The 19,766-nt window shown below is 43.9% G+C and overlaps 1 protein-coding gene and 1 long non-coding RNA gene across 2 annotated transcripts; one reads left to right on the top strand and one right to left on the bottom strand.

Annotated features, from left to right (window-relative positions):
* Positions 1–77: 77 nt before the first annotated feature.
* On the bottom strand, positions 78–1,288 carry LOC308367185. Its single transcript, XR_013968704.1, has 4 exons — positions 1,221–1,288; positions 862–902; positions 662–771; positions 78–516 (listed from the first exon to the last, which is right to left on the bottom strand). It is a non-coding gene; the product is annotated as an uncharacterized lncRNA (long non-coding RNA).
* A 7,643-nt stretch (positions 1,289–8,931) lies between these two features.
* On the top strand, positions 8,932–16,585 carry LOC308366550 (melatonin receptor type 1C-like; the record flags this gene model as incomplete). The annotated part of the gene is made up of 2 exons (XM_080840267.1): positions 8,932–9,130; positions 15,336–16,585. 2 exons carry the CDS (start codon positions 8,932–8,934, stop codon positions 16,199–16,201), a joined length of 1,065 nt encoding a protein of 354 aa, XP_080696393.1. The 3' UTR covers positions 16,202–16,585.
* Between the last annotated feature and the right edge of the window lie 3,181 nt (positions 16,586–19,766).

Genomic DNA, 19,766 nt, shown 5'->3' on the forward strand with positions numbered 1-19,766 from the left:
TATAAAATGTGTACAGAACCTAAACGATTACGACATTATCTTGTACAACTACTAGGGTCTAAACACAACACCAAGAATTAAGTCAAAAAATCTTTTATTACTAATAGGCTATTAAAAACAATAGACAACTCCTCCGAACAGAATTCCAAACATTCTCCGGTTGGTTCAATGTCGAAATTAGACAAGTCTGGACAATCCCCACACAGGTGTGTGTGTAGGTGTGGTGAAAAGCTGTTCAACGTGATTTTCAATAACTAAAAGATTAAATGCAAACTAAAAGATTGAATGCAAGTGTTTACTCAAACGTTCAGAGGAATAGACTACAAGGAGTCTGTAATAGATGCATCGATAGTTCTTTAGGGAGTTTAACATGTGTAAAAGCAACAGGAGCTATGTTAACCACAAGAAACGGAGGACCTGGCACCTTCAGTTAATGTAGGCCATGTGATGACACCATTGGCCTAAGGTTTTTAGCATGGGCCTTTGTTGTTTATGAAGATGTTCTGCTTCTGCTCGCTGTGGAGGTAAAATACACATAATTTATTCCGAGGACAACGTGAAAAACACTTACTAGGCATCTGACACCTAGTGCACTTCATTAACACTATTTAGAACACATAACAAACACGTTTGGATAAGCCATACATATTTAACAACTTACAGGTTGTGGAGACATAGCATGCACTCGTTGGAATACTCCACGCCGTCTGTCCCACACATCGGCTCATATTCGCGGGTACACATAGGAAGCAAGTACATCGAACAGTCAGGCTGAAAAAGGACATTATGTAACGGTTTAACCCATGCCACGCATCTAAACTCAACAATCTTAAATAAATACTAGTGGACAAGTTCACTCACCTCTGTTGCACCATCCGGAATATATGCGCCTGTTGCCAGAACTTTAAAAACAAATAAACGTATCAAACAGGCAGATTACAAGGACTGTTCAATCATTTTAGCATGCGCAACAAACAAAGTTAGAGAATTAGGTGTAGCAAATGGTTCGTCGCAGTCAACGTACCCCTAAACTAAAAGAGCACCTGGGCCAAATAATGACTAGCTAAACAGAAGCTAACTACACACGACATGTTCTAGTTTATGAGTTATGATACGCCAAATTGAGTTTGCCAATTTGAAATTGGGAAAGTTTGCGCGGTAATGAGAACATTTTCTGCATTGTGGAATTTATTAAAGCCTGTCGTGATAGACCAACTTACCAATCAAACCGAGCATTACAATGACAATCCTCGCCATGGCTACCATCATTAAAACTTCACAGGCTTGCTAAGATGTTTTCTGGTACCCAACAGTGCGTAACCTTTATTTATTACTTTCTGAACTCCGCCTACAATGGCTACGTAAAAACACTGTCTTGATTACGCCCCTTTGGCAGCGTTTTATTTGGATGCTGCCGAGTCACCTGGTGCAACGGGTTCAGTTTACACATGTGGCTTTAGGGGTGAATGTAGGTGACAGGACTTTGCGTGGGACACTGGTCTAAGTACAGGTGATTACTATAGTGCAGGTATGTTATGTACTTTGAAGGTGAAAGTGTGATAAGTTGATTGCCTACTGTCTACTGCTCCAGGGCTATAACAATACAATCTGGGACCATGACAGCATGTATAATATTCTTCGTATTTACAGTTTTTTGTGTTTTCTCTTAATGTGCTGGACATTTGAGATCTGTTGAGATGGCCTAGAGAGGGCATGTCAGGCCGTCAATATAGAGTCCAGGATCAGGATCGGCTGCTCAAAGAAAAGGTGTTTGAAACTTTCCAGCTTCATGCATACGGTATGTTTTAGTATGAATTATATGCTTTGTACACAAGGCCTGAGATGTCCCAGCTTCTCTGAGACTTTGAAGCCGTTGTGCATGATCATGACCTAAAAAAAAGCAGGAAACTTGTGAAATGTCCTGCTTAGTCACTTGTGCAAAACACTCCAATAAACAAATACTTCATGAGAACATCCAACCCCCACTATTAGTATAAGAGAGGCAGTGCCTAAAAAACCAATAGAAAGTAAGATGCATTTTTGTCATTACAGCAACACCCAGTGACGTTGTTTCTACACTAGTAAGTAAGAAAGTAATCAACAATCAATAAAAACAAGCAGCAAGAGCTGCTATAGCAAGTATAAATAGTGCAAGATAAATTCAATAATGTAAGTCACTTAAGTTAAATGATATTACCAGGACAGAGTCAATGAAATGCTTTGGTAAAAAGAAGGTTTTAACTTTGTGTATGTGCTTACGAGTACTCTTTGTGTGTAGGCAAGGACTGATAAGAAGAACTAGTAGTCCTTTTCCGCCTTGCTGTTGCAATACCTTGCAAAAAGCATAGTAAGATGACCTCGAACATCAGAGACCCACTACGTGGTTATCCCTGCTGACAAAGTGTTTTGGCGTCAGAGAATGATAACTTCTTTCTATATAAACCTTGTGTGATGTGTTTTATTTAGTTAATCTCTCGTCTGCTTATCTCTCGTCTGGTAGTGAGTCCGGGCTCTCTCCTCTCTCTGGCCTGCCAGGACGTGGGTGAGCCCAACAAGCTTGTTGTTGTTAAATAAATATAGTTATATGCAGTCCTGACGTAACTTGAGTGAATTTTCACCCAACAGTAGTTGATTATAGCAACAAAAACAGGCTCACTAATTGCGAAAAAACCTTTCTCTGACATGCTATTTGACAGTGTTTTACCAGGGAGTGTAAAGTTAAGAATAGCTGGGTTTTCATGATCCAAAAAAGGTTACTCAAGTCATTGTGAAGGCAATGTCCAGAAAATACCTCAGTCCAATGTCTGAATTGGGAGGGGAAGCCTCGATATTGCAAACCCCATCACACTTCACTTCACTGGTCCTTCCTCAATGTCTTGCCATGTTTGTATTCCTTGTATAACATAGCGAAATCACATCAATCCTCTGTTGAATTCCTAACCTAAATCGATTGTGTACGTGCCCGAGCAGTACTACTAAGTAGGGATATGGGATTTATATATTCAACCATGAAACATAAATGGATCCATCCCTATACCATTACCTTTACCAAGGTTATTTTTTTTTTTTTTAAAGAGAGGACAGTTTCTTTCCTCTGCCACTTAAATGTTATCCTGTTATCTTGTCCTTGTGTTTCTGTTAAGAGAAACACAAGGACAAGAAATGCTTTGCTGTAGCGTCCTGAATTACTGCTCAGTGAAGACTAGCCTGGCACTGCTGCACCACCTGTTTTAACGGTGAAATATAGCCTGGAAACCCCTAACCGAGAGTCAGCTGAAAGTAAGCAGCCCTTAGGGAGAGTTGTGATGATCACATGAAAGCACTGTGTTGGAAAAGTAGCTAAAACAACCAGAGGCGGAGATCCCATTTCTTTGTAGGGGGGGGACAATACATGGTAACATTTCAGAGTAATTCCTGGGGGGGGGGACATGAAAAAGTTGCTGTCTGGTCCTATTGCCCTGTCTCTCTGTATGATTTATTTGAGCTGCGTTTGCTACCTTGCAGGACTAGACAGCTAGCTAACACAGCTCAGCTTCAAAGATGATGAATTTCAAGTCTTTTTTTCTCTTCAGATCTGCACCGCTGAATCCGAGGTATGTTCCACGTGCTTCGTTACTGCACTTTACTGGAATAAATATTGCGCACTTCACTGGAAAAAAGATTGATTGCTGCATTAATCACAAGAAACTCCCTGTTTCTTACTAACACAGATTGCTACATCATCCACAAAAGAAACTCCCTTTTTTCCCAAGAAAGCGCTGGCGGGCCAGAATTGGTCCGGGGGCTGGCTGCTGACGACTCATGGTGTAGGCTACTGGGCTGATTGACTGAAACAGGGAGCTGACAGTAGCCCCGCCCGTTGGTAATAGCATGTGAACCAAAACACTTTGAGGAATAGGGGATCATGATTTTTCAACACTTAAAAAACACATTGTTTTATGCTTATAATTAGCACCGCTTGTGTTGTCTGTTTTATTTCATATTACTATATTATTCAAAATAATTTATTTGTGTTTACAATGATTGTTGAGGGGGGGACAACTTTATAGTAGGGGGGGACACGTCCCCCCTGTCCCCCCCGGGATCTCCGCCTATGAAAACAACCACAACCCAGAGCTTGAGGAGGTGAGTGCTACAGCAGCTTAATGAATGTACAGACAATAGCGTCAGGGGAAATATAAACCTCTATCATGCCCTTTTGGAACCTTGGTAATGGGGTTATGAAGAGCCCTACATCAGGTCTTAGTTAGGTTGATAGCAATAATGACAAATCACTGATTTATATTAGATATGGCAGGCATTCTAGGTAATCATAAATTCTCACTATTGGCGAACAGCAAATTGAGCTTTCAAAAACCAAAAACAACATATTTGATATTGGTAAACTTGCTTGCAAAATTATGTCTTTGTTGTTTCTGGATCCTGATTGGTTGGCACTCTGTATATGATTCTACTTGGCTATAGATTTCCTGAGGTTTGATTGGCTGGTACTATCCTGCAATCTGGACAGCTAACAGTATTCTGCATTTTGATTGAATTGGTTTCCAAACCTTTGGCACAAAAGTTTGAAAACCACTGAGCTCGAGTATTCTGACTGTTGATTTCCTGGATTCTGTTTGGATAAAAGATATTACTTCTGATGAATTTTGAAGGGTTTTAGTCAAATTGGAGCTTCAGAACATTCCCCATATTCTCTGGTCTTTTTACAGGCCGGAGCAAATTTTGTTAAGTTTGTGCTAAGGAAAGGTTGGCCAGCTAAAACCAGCCAATGCATTCCTTGCTCAGTTTTGGCAGGGATTTATATGCTCTTAAAATGTGCGTCCGGCCTTAATTCTCCATCGTTGTATATCTTTCTCATTTCCTTGGAGCAAAGGAGAAGAACTAAAAAAGCTAGAAAGGGATGAAGTAAAGAAACAAGGAATGACCAGTGAAGAAACCAGATGGATGTTGCGTCTATGACCAGTGGCTGTGGAGAGGCAGAGTCCAGGAAGGGGAGACGAGGTGGGATCTTAATGACGCAAAAGAGAAATGTGAGTACAAGTTGTTTTCTGACTTTAACAAGCTTCACTAACGATCAGCAGTGTGCTGTTCAGGCCTATGATCCTTCTTTTAATTGAACTTAATTATTTGTATAATTGATTAAACATGGTCCATGACAGAGCATGGTATTAATTCATCTTGTAATTTTATAATGCAAAAAGCTGAGATTTAGATACTTCAACTACTGCCTGTGTGAAGTCCCAACAACCATAAACACTCCAATGAACAGAAATGCTGCCTAACAGGTTAGCACACTTGAGAGGTCAGAGAGAGGTCCTGGAGAGACCTGGGTTAAAATAACCTTTAAGTATTGACCCTCTCCAAGTGAGATCTGGGACTAAACCTTTTCAGCATCTGGGGAAACTGCCCACTGGCTCCCTTTCTAGGCCTCCCTCCAAAATCATAGATCACTGAAGTTCAGGACATCAGATCCAGGACATCCCTCTCGTCTCTCCAGAACCACCCAGCCCGTGATGTGTTTCTCCGTGGCCGTGACTCTCAGGATTATGGTGTGGGGCCACATGGGAAATCAGCGGTCCATTCCCCTAGGCACGCTCCAAAGGCAGCTTCTCAAGCAACCATTAGCACATAGATAGCTTCACCTTGGCGTGATCCCAATGTAATAGCAGGGAGCAGTCACAGACTAATTCTTCACATTTATTTTTTCACACTTTGTTTCCAACATTTTATACACTGAATTAAGTTTGACATAGACCCCTTGCGTCTCCAGCATACCAAAAAGTAATTCAGATGCTAAACCATGCCATGCAACATTTCAAACCTTAATCTGTTTTGTACAGTTTTTGTGTGGTTTAGGAAGAAAAGTAATTTACATCTGGCATAAAATTGATAGTAAATTAGAGGGAAACTTTTGGGTAATGGTTATTCATGCAAATGACAGCTACCTCAGCTCTTGGGCACTGGACTGGGATAATAAATTTGTCTATTTGACTATTCCACAATAATCCTCATCATCATGGCATGGCACATACATTACCTCCCTGCAAGTTTCTGTTAATCATGAAACTATCCATGCTTACAGCTTCAACTACACTCTCCTCCTGCTCCAGCTCTCTCTGTCCCTTCTTAACTTCACCGTCACGCTCACTCTGTCTCTCCTCAACCTCCCTGTCACGTTCACTCTGTCCCTCCTCAACCTCCCTGTCACGCTCACTCTGTCCCTCCTCAACCTCCCTGTCACATGCCTGCTCCTCTACTGGCAGTGGTCATGGCCAGCCACCTCTCCTCCTTCAAGTTCCAACAGCTGCTGCCCAATGTTGAGCACTTGGTGTGTTGAAGCTACTGCTGCCCCTGCTGCAAACATGTCTGTTATTTTTGCACACTTTGCGACAGATTTTCCATTTTTTTTGTCCACAACTTGTCCACACCCTTCTTGCGCTTTTGTTTTTCCATTTTGACACCCTCATCCCCCCACGGATCTGACACACAACATAGACAGGACCGAGGGGAGGGCTGGGGCCTAGTCAGAGATGTGATTGGGCAAGCTCAGTGTCAGTATAGAAAATGAGCCAAAGGGCTGTTGCCCCTGCTTTATGGGTCAGTCTTCGGCCATTCTTTTTTTTTTAAAGTTATAAATTAAATTACATCGGCCCCAAGGTGCATCCAAGGTGTCGGCCTACCAGTAAAATGCCCGGTATGCCAGATTATCATTCCACCTCTGTTTGGGTCCGAGGCTAGGCCATAAAATGAATGGGATATATGAATCTTTAATTATAGTGTCACCTTTAAGTGGGTAGCTGAGAGAGCAGGTCTCTGAGAACATTCCCTCCGACATTTCTTCTATAAATCATTCAAAACATACACAGCACTATTATTTCTAATGTTCGTGATATGCTTATTATGGGTGACAGTGGTACAGGAGCTAAAGAAGTCGTTTAGTAATCAGAAGGTTGCTAGTTCGATTCTCTATCGAAGTGTCCTTGAGCAAGACACTGAACCCCTAATTGCTCCATGATGTGCAGTGTGACATCAGTGTTAATGTAAAATGTGTATACATCCTTGTAAGTCGCTTTGGATAAAAGTGTCTGCTAAATGTAAATTATATATTTATAAGATAGTAGAGCTGAGCAGTTGTAGCCCCCCTTAAAGAAATCTCAAAATGTATAGATGTAATGTATAGATGTACATGTATAGATGATCATGTACATGTGTATAGATATACACAATGTATGTAATGTATAGATGTAATGTATACATGTGTAATCTAACAGCAGAATATCCAATCCCAAAACATGAAATTAAAACTTCAGTTCTCTTCACATTACAGATCTATCAGAATGCTGTCCTCTCCTGTTGAGTTATTTCTTCTTCTTTCTTTCTTCTTTTCTCCAGGAACGATAATCCCCTGCAGTCCTGTTTTTTCGGAGACTGTATTCACATTTCTTTTATAGCAACAACTCCAGGAGTAACTTCGTTTAGCAGAGTTCAGATCTCAGCGCTATGAAACAAGTACCAGACCTGAAGGGGGTAGCGTCATGACGTAGCACTGATTGACACTTTAGCATCATTATGTGAAGTAAGTAAAACACGCATAGAATATTCCAGCCCTCAGGCTTCACTCAAGGCCATGTATAATATATTTGAAATAAACGTGTCTAGCAATACACCAATCTGTTAATGCTTGCTTTTTTTTGCCCGGAGCAGCCCGGAAAACATTCATAAACTGTAGTTTCATATTGAAACAGAATGACATTAAATGACAGAGAATCAATTGCTTTGACCGATTTAGTATACATCTTTTCACTTTGGTTCCAAAAATGTTAAGTGTTTTTTAAAATAGTTTTTCTCATAACATTATACTGACAACAGGTCACTGGCAGTGTTGTACGTTATCAAAATTCCTTTTGCAAAGAAAAGCTGCCAAACAACAATGCTATTCCACTGGGAGAAGATAACGCAACGTGGAGTAGTAATTTGTATATTTTCCCTGACTTGAACTGACCATGACCCTAATTTGTATTTTAATTTGTTATCTTTTTTCTCCAATTGTCAACATCCGTTATGAATGACCGTGGACTCCGCGGCCAGTTGCAGGTAATCGGCTACACCACCCGGGGACGCCATTCGCGTTCTTAAGCTCTATCATTCGGTAGCGAGTGCAAGTATAGGGCATAGTGATAGATAGGGCAAATTGATTAACACTTTGATGGAAATGGGGGTTGTGTTTGTTGATTGGGTCCATTTACTGAACCTCAATGGCACATTCACTTAAATGTGTGTGCTACTCTCAATAAGATAATGAAAGACTGATTTGGGGAAAACATACCAGTGTGATAATCTTATTGGCAAGTTATTTATTAAAAACGGGATTACAATTGATCTAGAGTAATGAAAAACAAACCCGTGTGTCATGGCAACATCCTCATCCTCAGGAAGCTATCTAAAGGTACCCGATGGGATCACATCGCACATCCGTCCTCTTTGCAGGGCTTGAAGTTATATGGATGCAATATCTGTGGTGCACGGCAACTTTAGCATATGATCATGAACTGCACGCCCGATCGTTGCTGTGGGTAAAGTGTGCGCCTCCACACAAGGCGTTCTAGCTCCGTTTACGCACACGGTGGAGTTGAGTCCTCCTGGACAGATCGGTCCATGAAGGATGTCTTCTTCGACAGGAGATAAGCTATTGTAACCCAGAACAAATTACACGAGGATAACTACTGTCCGAGGACCAGGATATTGTTTTTCAGCTCAGCGCTGCATTTAATTGATTGGCCGTTTTAATGATCAATCTCCGAAAGGTGTCTATGATGGAAATTCGTCCGGAGCGAAAGTGGGGGACAGTGTTATATCATTGTAAAAGTTGCCAGCTCGCTGTATAAGTTCCTGTTGTGAAATATCCATCGACGGTGACTCATTATCTTTGTTATGGATCTTGATGGAAACGTGAGCACTGGAGATTGCGTGTCCCGAAGTGCGAACGAGAGCCAGCAGACAGTGCAGCCTACGTCCCTCGGTGTGACCACAGCGCTAGCCAGCGTGCTGATCATTACCGTCGTAGTTGACATCGTCGGCAACCTTCTTGTCATTGTCTCCGTGTTCAGAAACAAGAAGCTGAGGAATGCAGGTAAGGTAGACGACAACGTCCTTAGTTTACCACTAGTGAAGTCTGCACAGCGCACCCTAGTCCTGAAATATATGTCAATCCTTGGAGTTCAAATTGTTTAGTAGCTACTGAGATAATTCGATAGAGAAGTTTGCTTAGAAATGGCATCGCTACTGTACTACGCTGATCGATATTTTCACGGCGAGGGATAAGGAAATTGCATAATTAAAGCATGTTCATTTGGGAGCGAATGGGAAGGGTAACAGCAGGGGAACTAATCAATCCAATAATCGGCAGCCATGGACTGTCATCATATGCCTTCATAAACAGGAATCCCTCCATCTGGAGCTTAGCCTTGTTTTTTACAGGCCGAAATAAATCACTCGTGGCGGGGAATCAGACACCCACTCCCTCTGGGTACAGCCAAGGTGAGGTAGACTTTTATGTGGGTCTCAATGGAAGTGCACAGCCAGGGCCCAGAAGGCAGAATAACATCAATTCTGAGTATTATTTTTTCCTCATATATAGATGTTTTTGTTTGTTTTTGGGACAATTACTCTATCATATCAGTTGTGGAGGCTCTTTTGAGTTGACCTCAGGGATTGAATCGGAGGGATTGTGAACTCCACACCACGCACACACAGCCCAGCTCAAAGCTTCGCATTCACTGCCCAGCCAGGCAGAAGGACAACCAAATTTTTCAACAATTACAGGGTCACTCAAGAGAGAGGGAATGAGCAGACGGTGGTGTGTGTGTGTGTGTGTGCCTCGCTGTAGGGTCGCCACTCTCTATAATGGCCTTTATGTGTTAAATATTGTATTGCCCTCATCGTTGGAGGTTTTCAAGGAGTGCCTTTTTTTTTTTTTTTTGCAGCTCTGGTATTTTTCTAGAGGGCTTTTGGAGAAAGAAAGTGCCCAGATGCTGTGAGTGCTTGCCTGTGTCCCCTGCATCCTGGTGTCTCTGTCCTTGGGGTTTTCTTAATGTCAGCTGGCCTCGCTCTCTATTCATTTTCCAGAGAGAGAGAGAGGAAAAATAACACTGTCCAGGCACTCGTAAAAAATGTTTTTTTTTTCATTTTTTATATTTTTAAAACAGGAAGACTAAAATATGTACCAAAGGTGACTTATTTTAAAGTATATGGGGCATGTTAAAAAAAAAAAAAGAATAACCAATCAAGAATATGAAAGGGAATTCTCAGTGATAAGTTTAGGCACTGGCTACATTTCATGACCATCTACTGTGTCTGTGCATTTCCAGTCGAGTTCCACAAATACATTTCTCTATGGAGTCTGGCTGCAGGATTAGCCTTAATAATGAGATGATATTGGATTTATGGATAGACGCCTTTGTTTCTTGACCCAGTATAGATCACACCCAGTCCGTTATCACTGCACAGCTCCTGGCAGTCCCCGTGCACACAGAGCTATACATGTACATCTGGCATAACCCTCCTGTGGCAGAGGGACCACCACAGCCATATTGTCTGACCCCACTTCATATTAGGTGTAATTCCAAGATGTCCGTCTGCTCTTAGTCTGATATTTATTCATTTTTTTGTAAATCGCATTGCCGGTGTCTGGTTCTCCTGAGAAAGCTTCAGTGTCTTTCTGGTTGGATTGATTTAACTACTCTCTGGCTTCCTCCTCCGTGGAAGCCCTCCAGCACTCTGAAAACTCTTTTCCCACACGGCAACTGCATTCACCCCCCCCACACACACACACACACACACACTCAACCCCCTTTTCTGTGTGCCTGTTGGCCTGCCTCGTCTGGATGGGAGTCAAGCCTCTGGTCCTTGCATAATATGTCTGTGGCCACTCTGGGTCTCTGCTGCGTCCAGGGAGGCTCTGGGTCTCTGCTGTGTCCAGGGAGGCTCTGGGTCTCTGCTGCGTCCAGGGAGGCTCCTCGCCACACAGTTGCCTTTCTTTACAGCTAAGCGCGGTGTTGGCGTTCTCCTGTAGCGTGTGCCTGAGAAGGTGCGGCGGGAGAAAGGCAAGATGAAATAGGAATACAGTGTGTGTGTGTGTGTGTGTGTGTGGGTGTATGTATTGTCTTCTTGTTTGTTTTATTCCATCCCATGGTCTTGAATAGGTGTCAGCTGTTGAAAGAGCAGAGTTGTTACGCTAATTGTTTGCTGCTAAATGCAAAACAGACACTTCTATATACTGCTTTTGTTTTTCTTCCCCTATATACTGTGGCTGCGGTAATGGAACGATTGCAGCGATAAAGGAGAGTTGCAGTCCTAGAGACCACAGCAGAATGGCTTTTCTACATCTTTGGTCTAAGAATAGGCAATATACCTGTGGGGATTCTTTCTATGATTGACATGCCAAGAATGGTTATGGCAAGTAAAGGCAAATAATACGTGTGTGTGTGTGTGTGTGTTTGTGCCTCTGTCTTACCATGTGCATTGTGTGTGTGTGTGTGTGTGGACAGTTGGATGAGGGTGGGGGGGATTGGCCTAAGAAACCCGCAAAAGGGGTATAAGAGCCCAAGGAGATGTGACATCATATCTGCTAAGGCATGCATGAAATGCAGAGCATGAAAATCCTTTAATCCATCCCGCAGAAATAAAACTTGCGTCATGGAATTCACAAAAAAACACCAAGGAAACTGACATCTCTCATGAATGAACCCTTCATTCAATTTAGAAAAATGTAAAAAAAAAAAAACGTTTTTTTTTTTTTAATTATTATTCCACACCACATAACCCAAAGGACAACCAGGACTCTGTGTTCATAAAAACAGTGCATGCTATTGGACTGTTCACTCCATTCCTGCAGATGGTTGTTAAAATACATGTGGATTCCTGGATTACCCAATCTGGCATAAATGCGTTGGGAATGCTTCCCTTTTGCAATTCCCCCTGTGCTGAGCACAGAGTGTCCTAGTGGCTTGTTGAGCAGAGGATTAAACAGCAGCAGCAGCTAAACACACTGCCCCCCTCAAACCCCTGCAGGCACAGCCCCATACTGATGATGACAGGTCCCTGTGGCCCACGGGCCCATCAAGTGGCAGGGGCTTTAACCCTGCCTGGTGTTTTGTCAACATTTGGAGCGAGCCTTCCGGATAAAAAAGCTTTACCGAATAGATCTCTCGCTCTCTCCCTCACTTTCTCTCTGTCAGCGGCTCTCTCAGCCTCTATCTTCAGCCTCATCAAATACATGATTATCAGCAACAGATCTGTTGTGTAACAAATCTGCCAGAGTTACCGTTGTGTTATGCTACTGTATGTTGTGTAATGTTCACTTACCATGTGTGTTTGTTATTTTACCGTGCGTGTTTGTTATTTTACCCATGCGTGTTTTTATTTTCTTATTTCGTTGTGATATTTGTTTGTGGATGCCACCTCTGGCTCTGTTGTATAGGTACCGTGGTTAGATTATTTGACAGTGTGCAGCTCATCTGCTTGTTGGCCAGATAGTTTTACAGACGCAGTGGCAGTTGCCCATGCCTTTAGGCAACACTACTGATGTGGGCAGAAGAGCATATGATTCTTTGGAATGCAGATTTCAGCCTACTTAGAGTGCAACCTTTTTATGGCAGCATCACTACACCCCCAGCCACCCCCCCACCCCCCACCCCAATGCCACACACACACACATTGATTCGCGGAGAGATATATTTACGGTGCCATGCAAAAATGTTTGCCCTGGTGAGCGAGCCACAGGCATTGTTACAGGCAAATTGAGAGGATAGAGGAGACAAAGCTTCCCTACCCCCCAAAGGGACGGTGGCATAGGATACAGTTTCCGACGAGAGCGGTGGGCTGTTTTGGCTCACAATAAATCCTGCCTTATCCGCCACATCTTTCATTAAAAATCGTCAATGAACTTCTTCTGCTTGGTTGCTAAGAGACATGCTCATGATTATGCTGTCAGGTACCAAGACTGCTACTCTGCTGCGGGTGAACTTTGACCCAGCCGTTTTTTAATGAAGACATATTTTGCTTATTGGGAGCCAGTTTTGACACATGCTATACTCGCCATGCGATGGCCAGTGACCAGAAAACTGCCCTACGGTTGTCAGAATCATTACCACTGTCAAGTAAAGCCATTTATGAACGACGGGCAATTCGTTTTATATTAATATACACACCCACTGGGAAAATAATATCGAGTAAAATGTCCTTGTTAGCCAGAATGAAAAAAAGGACTTTGAGATGGATGTTCCCGACCGATGTTCCTTAAAACAACAATCTGTGCTACAACGGACCCGCCATGTCTAGGGAACGCTGAACTGACACATTTAATTAAAAGAGAGAACATGTCTAATAGACATTGTCTATTATGTAACACAAAACATCTTCATCTGGCCAACCCACATCCACACTGGGAATCATTTCTGCCGATCCAGTATTGCCTGGCCTGAAGGAAAGTTCTTACTCCAGGCAGTTACAGAGAGTGGCATTTTGATATTGATCTTTGCTGAATAGCGTTAAACTTTAGTTTCATCAAAATGTATGCAGCACACCGAGTAGACCTACACCTGATCTTAGCAAGCAACTCAGTAAAGCTCACCTTGGGGGCCGATAGCGAAGCTCGGCACAATGACAGATGCACGGTGGCATTAAATAAAGCTGCCTTGCACAAATGTGAGCAGACAGCTCTTCCTACGGTGATGTTTCAGTGGAGATAAAGGGTGAATCGGTCGTCGTTTTATCTGCTGGTTGTGGAAACAGGATAACGTGTTTTATCCTGCTGTCCGTGGACATCCTGGGGCATCTTGCTTAGCCTACTGTTCACCCCTCTCTGGATGGGGGTGGGACTGGGGGGGGGGGGATGAGTGTGTGATTGTGGGGGGGGGGGGGAGCGTCAGACATTCCTCAGAAACCACAGTGTATTTAACATGCATAAATGTAATTCTGAATAACATCAGAGATCTTGAACATAGAGTGTCTCGGGATATTATGTGCCACAAGTTTTCGTGAAAAAAATGCAAGGACACCACAACGATGACAAATCTGGTAGACTATCACACACGACAGATGTTTGTGTTATGAATGCTCATCAGGACTCCCTCACAAGGCCTCTGATACAGTGTCACTCCCTGACAAAGAGAACAGGGTTCTCGATCTCCATTCACCAAGTCTGGTTAATGAAGGCTTCAATAAGATAATGTGCATTCACTTGTGCTCTTATGGGCATTCGCCTGATGTACACGTTCATGTGTAGTGCTGCTCTTTAAAGCACGAAAAACTAATTTTAACATCATATCATTTATATTTTTTCCCTCTTCTTTTCTTGCCTGAGAGGCTGTTGCCCTACTTGCGAGTCGTTTCCCTCGGTTACAGAAATAATGAGACGACGCGTGAACAGATCATTTTCGCCAGTCCAGCGCACCACTCCACCTTTCACCACTCGCATGAGAAGGGAGAGGAGAGGAAAGGAGAGGAGCCATCTTCTGTCTGGAGTCTGGGAAACCGCTCCACTTTATCAGGCGTTAGCTTCTCTCGAAGGCGTCTGCCACTCACTCACATAACGTTGCCTGCCTCCTCTGTTTGCGTTGCGCGAAGGATAGCGGAGCGAGGATGAAGAATAGCGCAGCGTGACCCACCATGGTCTCAGGGAATGGAAAGCCAGCAGGCAGTAAGGTTCCAGTAATGAGTTTGGAATCCGTTCAGTTTGCAGTGATTGTTTTTGTCACGTCCTGTCCTTGATCGCGTCAGTCGGGGGCCTCCGATAAGTGTCCTATCTGCCTGCTTTCCATCAAATCTATAATTCGTGGCCAATGCATATTGTGCAACAACAGTGAGCTTTGTATTGGATTTTTCTCAAAATGCTTTGTAGTAAATTTGCTAAAGTTGGAGTGTAACTAAAACAATGTGACCTTGGATTTATCTACTTGAGTGAATCTTGTTCAGTGTATGGCTGGTTTTTTGGGGTCACCTGCCCTCTAAAAATCAGAGTAAGAGCTAACCATTGCTTTGGTCACAGTCTCTGTAGTGTTATTGTGATTACAGTTATACTGATCAACAAAAGTATGAGCACAAAAATGATAATGCAAAATACAGACTGCAGAATTATTAAATGAACAAATCTAATCTTAACCAATCCATAGATCCATAGAAGCCTTGACAAATTGGTATAGAGAGCAACAGACAAACCAAAGAACACACCAGGCAACTCAGCTAAACACACGTCTATGCAGCAAGCTTGAGTCTCCACAGTTAACCTAACTGATGACCCCTCACGCAGGCCTAACCCCTCTGTTCCTTCCCCTCAGGAAACATCTTCGTGGTCAGCCTCTCTGTGGCCGACCTGGTCGTGGCCGTGTACCCCTACCCGCTGGTCCTGACGGCCATCTTCCACAACGACTGGATCATGGGCGACCTCCACTGCCAAGTGAGCGGCTTCATCATGGGTCTGAGCGTGATCGGCTCCATCTTCAACATCACGGCCATCGCCATCAACCGCTACTGCTACATCTGCCACAGCCTCCACTACGACCGCCTGTTCAGCCTGAAGAACACCTGCTGCTACCTGGGCCTCACCTGGGCGCTGACCGTGATCTCCATCGTGCCTAACTTCTTCATCGGCTCGCTGCAGTACGACCCGCGCGTCTTCTCCTGCACCTTCGCGCAGACGGTCAGCTCCTACTACACCATCTCGGTGGTGGTGGTGCACTTCCTTATCCCGCTGCTGGTGGTGTCCTTCTGCTACATGCGCATCTGGGTGCTCGTCATCCAGGTGAAGCACCGCGTCAAGCCCGAGAACAAGCTCAAGGTGAAGCCCAGCGACCTGCGCAACTTCCTGACCATGTTCATGGTCTTCGTGCTGTTCGCCGTGTGCTGGGCGCCGCTCAATCTCATCGGCCTGGCCGTGGCCATTAACCCGGCGGGGGTCGCGCCCAACATCCCAGAGTGGCTGTTTATCACGAGCTACTTCATGGCGTACTTCAACAGCTGCCTGAACGCCGTCATCTACGGACTCCTCAACCAAAACTTTCGCAAGGAGTACAAGACTATCATCCTGTCACTTTGTACTCCGAAATTATTTCTGGCGGACACCTCGAGGTGTGGCACCGAGGGGCTCAAAAGCAAGCCCTCGCCCGCCATCACGAATAACAACCTGGCAGAGATTCACTTATGAGGCAGAAACATCTGTTGACATTTGTATGGTTTTCAATTAAAATTGAGCTATTCAGCATTTTGTTTAAGTTCAAATTGCGTCATCACATTGTGCCTTTGTTTTCTGTTTTAATCAAGTCAGTCAAACTGACATTTTGATTAGGATTATTATTTATTGTGCCAAATGATGTGTTCTTTGCAAATATCAGTGTTCTTTTCAATGGATATGGGATATTTGTCTGAAGAAGGATTAATTTTATGGGAAATATCCCTGACATGTTTTCAGTGCTAAATATTCACAATCCCAACATCACCACTTCCTTGAGGGAATACAAGGAGGATGAAAAGAGAAGAGACTGAATTAAAAAAAAAAAGACATTTGAATGCAGCAGATGGCCAGTGTGTTTTTTTTTGTGTTAGCCCGTGTTGCAGTGACATGCTAAATCATTTTAGTCCACGCTTCACTGGATCCTTGTCATTCTGGCGTGTGAACAGGAACAGCAATGAGCCTCTCAGAACAAACAGAATCGATATCATCGGAATGCATGTCCAGCTGGGCGACCCGCCCCGCCTCAGAATCCTCCCCAGAACTTCTGTCTGTGTAGATTCACACACCAGTTACAGTGTGGGTTGCATTTCCACCAATAAAGTCTATGTACTGTGGCTGGGGGAGAGGTTGGTTTCTCATTTTTCCCTCATCAAAGGCAGACAAAATTAAATATTCATATCTATCCTGTTGTTTAAGCTGATCTAATAGGCATCATTTGAACAAGGACTTTCAGCTTCTCTATTTCTTTGTCTAAGATGTCATTCCCACAACAATGGGGCGTTTAAAAATGTATGTTTTCAATTTTTTAAAGATAAGCGTCCACATGACAACGTTTTGAGAGTTCATCCGCGTCCACACTGAAATGCAAAAACAGCTAGGTCGTTTTAAATAACATAGCATAAACATTGTTGCATTACCTATCATTATCTGTATAATATATTATCAAAGCAATTACACAACTAGACAAGATCAATCTTATGAATTGTGAAGTGAACCTGCTTAAAGTTGCAAGCATTTAGCATCACTTTATAGCAAACAGACCCAGATAAGGCCTTGGCCACTGGATGTTTGAGATTGATGTAGCAATAGAACAAATTGGCTGACAACCATAAAGTGCCTGAGAATCAAAAACAGATTTTCTATTCATTGACACTGATCATGTGGTGGAGTCTTTGGGGAATGCAGCTCATTCTTCATGGAGAATTAAAGGTGTTTGGATAGATCTGGCCGTGTTATCATCGATTTCAAAAAAGCCTATGTTCACCTTTCCACACAATGACCTTATAGGGACTTAGGGATTTTTGAAAAACTGGGCCCTATTTTTAGATTGTTTTGGATCTAGAATTTTACAATGGACACTTAATGATCAAAGTCTGTCCAGTATTGAGCAAGAACACTAAAACCAGCAACAGCTATACAATTGAATCCTATGAGGCAGGTGAATCTGCATCAAACTAAAACCACTTGTTTTTCGCCATCGAGGGGCTCATACATGTAAGGGATAATGTATAGACCGCCGGTCATTGTCGGGAAAATAAGCCCCTTCAGAGTGAAGCAGCACCCCGACGCAAAGCCCAACCTTGGTTTCGGCCTCACAGGTTCCATCCCCTCTTATTGAGGCATGTTTTCACCATGGCTCAATATTGCAGCATATCTTTTAGTATTGTGTGTTTTAATTCTTCAAATGTGTATGTGTCTCAGATGGTTGTTGCAGTTCAAAGTGTTTTACATAACATAAAATAAAAGCAAGCAGCAATAGCAATACATGGAGTAAAATAATGGTTAACATCTTATCAGAACCTAATGTTCCAATAGGCTTCTTTGATTACTACAATCATAATAAAAGTAATAAAACTTTCTGCTTGGTCTCTAGCTCAGTCGGAACCATATTGCTGGCTTCATAGATTCCACCTTACCCTGTTAAACCTTTTGCCAATCTATGTTTCCCCGCCCAAAGGCCACCCTTCCTTCTATACCCTTCCTTCAGAGGCCTCATTGTCTTCTTCCAACGAACGCACTTCAGGGCTTCGGGAGAGACACTAGCTCTCTTTTTAAGGCTTCTTTTTGACACCCAGGGGACTAGAAAATTCGTTAGGGAAATATCTCTGAGAATAACATGTGATTTATTGAAGCCACAATATGGATTCCGACAGTGCCATGGTACCCCCTAAACATGCTCTTGTTCATATGCAGACTAAGTGGCACCTAATATTCTAGTTACACACACACAGAGAAAAGCCATGCTCCTGCTTTCATAAGCACATGATTCATACTAGGAATATATTAATACAAGGCACTTGATTATTATTTCATTGGAGTCATAAACAGTGTTTGTAAATAATCTCTATCAGTGAATGTTTCTTATTCACTTAGACATTATATCAAAGTTTTACATACCGCATATCGGTATGTATATATCGTTGCACACAAATGTACTACTAGTAACACATTTGATCTGATTGCATCTGGTCACTCTACTCCACTAGACGAAAGGCCAAAACAGATTCCAATGAATTTGTGTGGATGCCACCTAATTAAAGAACAAGGGTAGCAATGATGGTTGGTGCTTTGAGCTGGGTAAACAAAGGCTGAGTTTGGGGATAGTGTGTGTGTGTGTGTGTGTGTGTGTGTGTGTGTGTGTGTGTGTGTGTGTGTGTGTGTGTGTGTGTGTGTGTGTGTGTGTGTGTGTGTGTGTGTACTGTATGTGTGTGTGTGAGAAGGTCATACTGTTAAATGCATTTCGTAATGAGATGTGATGGGGGGGGGGGGGGGGGGGCAGGCATAAATGACCTTGCAGGGGGTGACCACGCACAGGGTCTCGGGGAAGGAGGAGTGCATCTTTCTGTGGAGAGCAATCAGACACACACGCCCTCAGTACCCTTAGCCTGTCGCCTCATGTGTAAACACTTCTCACTCTAATACACTCTGATCCTCCAAAGATATGGAGCCCTCTGGCCACTTTCCCAGGAGAGTCATCGTAAGTGTGGGGGGGGGGGGGGGCTGAGGGATGCGGAGGCTGAGAGATGGCAGAGGCTTTGTCTCCCCAGCTTTGCTTTCTCCGTGACAGCTAGCGTCGTGCCGCACCACGCTGCACGCCACACCGCACCACGACACACCGCACCACGCTGCACGCTGCACGCCACACCGCACCACGACACACCGCACCACGCTGCACGCCACACCGCACCACGACACACCGCACCACGCTGCACGCCGCACGCCACACCGCACCACGACGCACCGCACCACGCTGCACGCTGCACGCTGCACGCTGCACGCCACAACGCACCACGACGCATCGCACCACGACGCACCGCACCACGACGCACGCCGCACGCCACACCGCACCACGACGCACCGCACCACGCTGCACGCTGCACGCTGCACGCCACAACGCACCACGACGCATCGCACCACGACGCACCGCACCACGACGCACCGCACCACGACGCACCGCACCACGACGCACCGCACCACGCCACAACGCACCACGACGCATCGCACCACGACGCACCGCACCACGCTGCACGCCACACCA

Source organism: Sprattus sprattus, assembly GCF_963457725.1.
Source record: "Sprattus sprattus genome assembly, chromosome: 6".
NCBI lineage: Eukaryota > Metazoa > Chordata > Actinopteri > Clupeiformes > Clupeidae > Sprattus > Sprattus sprattus.